Raw genomic sequence first — 3052 nt, forward strand, 5'->3', positions numbered from 1 at the left:
TTTAAAAACCATAGTACAATCATTGATATTTTAGGTAATTTTTATCAAAATTTATTAATTTGATATGTTAATTAGACTGCTTTCATGAGACATATGATTAATAAAATTGAAAATACAACGCTCTTAATGACTGGACTTGAAATTTTAAACTAAGAAAGAAAGAGAATTTAATTTTTAACTTTAAAAGTAAAGGGACTAAGTTTTATTTTCTGTAAAAGTAGAAGGACTAAAAACAGATTTTGACCATAGTAATTTTACATCGCACGTTGCTTCTTGGTTGCATCGCGGAAGCTCCTGTTGAATAGTCAGAAAATTCAACTTGCCTTAGATCCCTTATAAATACCTTTCCACTCCCCCCTTCCACTCTCAAGTGAGAGAACTAAGAATCTCCAATTCAAACCCACAACTAAAAAAAATCCTTATCTTCTCATTTTCTCTCTTGTTTTCAGTTTTTGGATATGGAAAGTAGCAGTGAAGTGTCGAGCAGGCTTCAATATATTGAACAATATTTACTTGATGAAAATCAATTTCCTCCTGTGGGATTGTGGAGCTTTTTAAATGAAAATCAATGGACAAATTATCCGAAATCCGAGGTTTCCACCTCTCAATCTCACTCTCTTTACTCTCAAACTTCCACCTCTGATTCCTGTCTTACAGCATCCAATTTTAATAGCCTTGACGAAGATGATTTCTTCAACTTCTCTACCAGTTTCCCAGGTTTCGAGTCTAACCATAGTGATGTTTTCGAATTTGACTCCAAACCTCAATTTATCCATCTCACCACGCCTAAGCCTCTCACTTCCGACGCCACTGCTTGTGAATTCCAAGTGAAATCTCGATCTTCTTCGAATTCGACTTCCAATTCTCAGAGTCGAAAACCTTCGCTGAAAATCTCGTTGCCGCATAAAGTGGAGTGGATTCAGTTCGGCAAACCGGATTTAACCGAGGTAAAGCCGAAGAATTCAAATACCGAAGAGAGAAGTAAGCATTACAGAGGAGTCCGACAAAGGCCGTGGGGAAAGTTCGCAGCCGAGATCCGAGATCCTAACCGAAAAGGTTCACGGGTCTGGTTGGGAACTTTTGACACCGCCATAGAAGCCGCAAAGGCTTACGACCGAGCCGCCTTTAAGTTACGTGGCTCAAAAGCGATTCTTAACTTCCCTCTCGAAGCTGGGAAGTTGGATGTAATCGCCGCTGACGGAGAGAGGAAACGGAGCAGAGACGACGGCGCTGGGGATGAGAGAGAAGTTAAAGCCGTGAAGAGAGTAAATGATGATGTGACTAAAGCGAGAGATAACGGCGATGCGCCTTTAACGCCGTCAAATTGGACATCATTTTTGGATTGCGATAACGACACGAAGGGGTTATTTAACATGCCATTGTTGTCGCCGTTAGGCTTGCACCAAGTTATAGTCATCTAGCGACGATAAGTCGATAATGTATATAAATTGTTTTTATTTGTTTTTTCTTTCAATTCACTTATTGAATAAATCGATCCATGGTTTTTTTAATCAACGATTGCTTTATTATTTCTTTTAAATTATATTAAAACATCGTATTGAAATTAATTAATAATAATATATTAAATATATATGATATTAAAGTAAAAAAATTAAAATTAAAATTATTAGTAAAAACAAAAAATTTATGTCATATGAAAAATATTAAATGAATACGATTTGTTTATCATAGCGTTATTATCAATTTTGAGTTAGTGTCGAGTTAATTTGTAATATAAACTTAATCAAAATAATATTAACATTGAATTTTGTCACACTCATGATGTAAGTGAAAATAATATTATATTTTCCTCTAAAATTTATTCAATAATGAATATAAGTGGAGCAAGAACAAATTTGTATTTTAATATTACTGAACACGTGTTCAATTATTGAATTTATAATTTATAATTGTTTTATTCAAAGACCATATACAAATATGAATAGATAAATGTGCTATCGTAATAACATTAATTATAATTTAAAAGAATAAATATTTCGTAATTTCATAATTGAGTTAGTGATCCGAATAAGGATGACATCAACTCAAGAAATGTTATAGTAATTATATATATAATCGATGGATGTAATGTATATAAAAATATTAAAATGATTTTTATTTTCAAAGTTAAAGATTAAAGTAAACTTAATAACTTTCATATGACGTGCAATATTCGCATTTGATTATTACCTCTGCCGTTATTTTATTTTATTTGTTGTCCTTAGTCCTTACAATTATTATTTGAAAATATAAAATAATATTTTAAGATTTAAAAGAAATTAATTTAATTAATTTCAATATTATAGTAACAAATAGGTTGTCACTACTAAAAGGATAATTTTTTTAATAACTTATTTAGTTGATTTTGATGTTTTGAAATTTAATATTTCAATATTAGAAAAATAAATCTAGAACTTTTGCAAGGGTGAACAAGTACAATCCGACAAATTTTAAAGCTTTATTTTAGTTTCTATCGTTTTTCACTTTAATCTTTAATGTTTTTACCTCGATCAATATTATAAAAATAATATTTTTTGGGTGACCAAAATAAAAGTGTGAACATAATGTGACGGTGTACATGTTAACTACATATAGAGATTCAATGATTGAGTGACTAAAATGAAAATACCTTAAAAATTAGGTAATCAACTAGATAATTTATCTAAATTAATAACAAATGCTCGTCATAGATAGTGAAGGACAAGCTTCATCAACACAACAAACGCTTTAGCCTTAGAATTGATAGAATATTATGACACATTAACAATTGCTTTGCCACAACTCAAGTATGACATATCTGAAGTGATTGCAAGCACTTAATACGATAAGGAATTCAACCCCAGATAGTCCAAAGCGGCGAGCAAAAATCGATAAAAGAATCGAGCATTTACCAAACTAGAAAGGATGACAACAAAACCATCCCTAAAATCACTTGTAAAACTAAGGTTACATGCATAAACAAGACTAAAAAACGTGCTACAATAGCAGACAAAAACTTCTAAAACTGAAAACTTATTAAACAATGGGAAAACAAACAAAAGGCATATAAAAC

General features: G+C 31.3%; 1 protein-coding gene across 1 annotated transcript; it reads left to right on the forward strand.

Moving 5' to 3' along the window:
- The first annotated feature begins 359 nt into the window (after positions 1–359).
- Positions 360–1511, forward strand: LOC128035320 (ethylene-responsive transcription factor ERF105-like). The gene has a single exon (XM_052624730.1). It carries the CDS (start codon positions 459–461, stop codon positions 1419–1421), a length of 963 nt encoding a protein of 320 aa, XP_052480690.1. The 5' UTR covers positions 360–458; the 3' UTR covers positions 1422–1511.
- Positions 1512–3052: the final 1541 nt, after the last annotated feature.

Source organism: Gossypium raimondii, chromosome 12 (genome assembly GCF_025698545.1).
Source record: "Gossypium raimondii isolate GPD5lz chromosome 12, ASM2569854v1, whole genome shotgun sequence".
NCBI lineage: Eukaryota > Viridiplantae > Streptophyta > Magnoliopsida > Malvales > Malvaceae > Gossypium > Gossypium raimondii.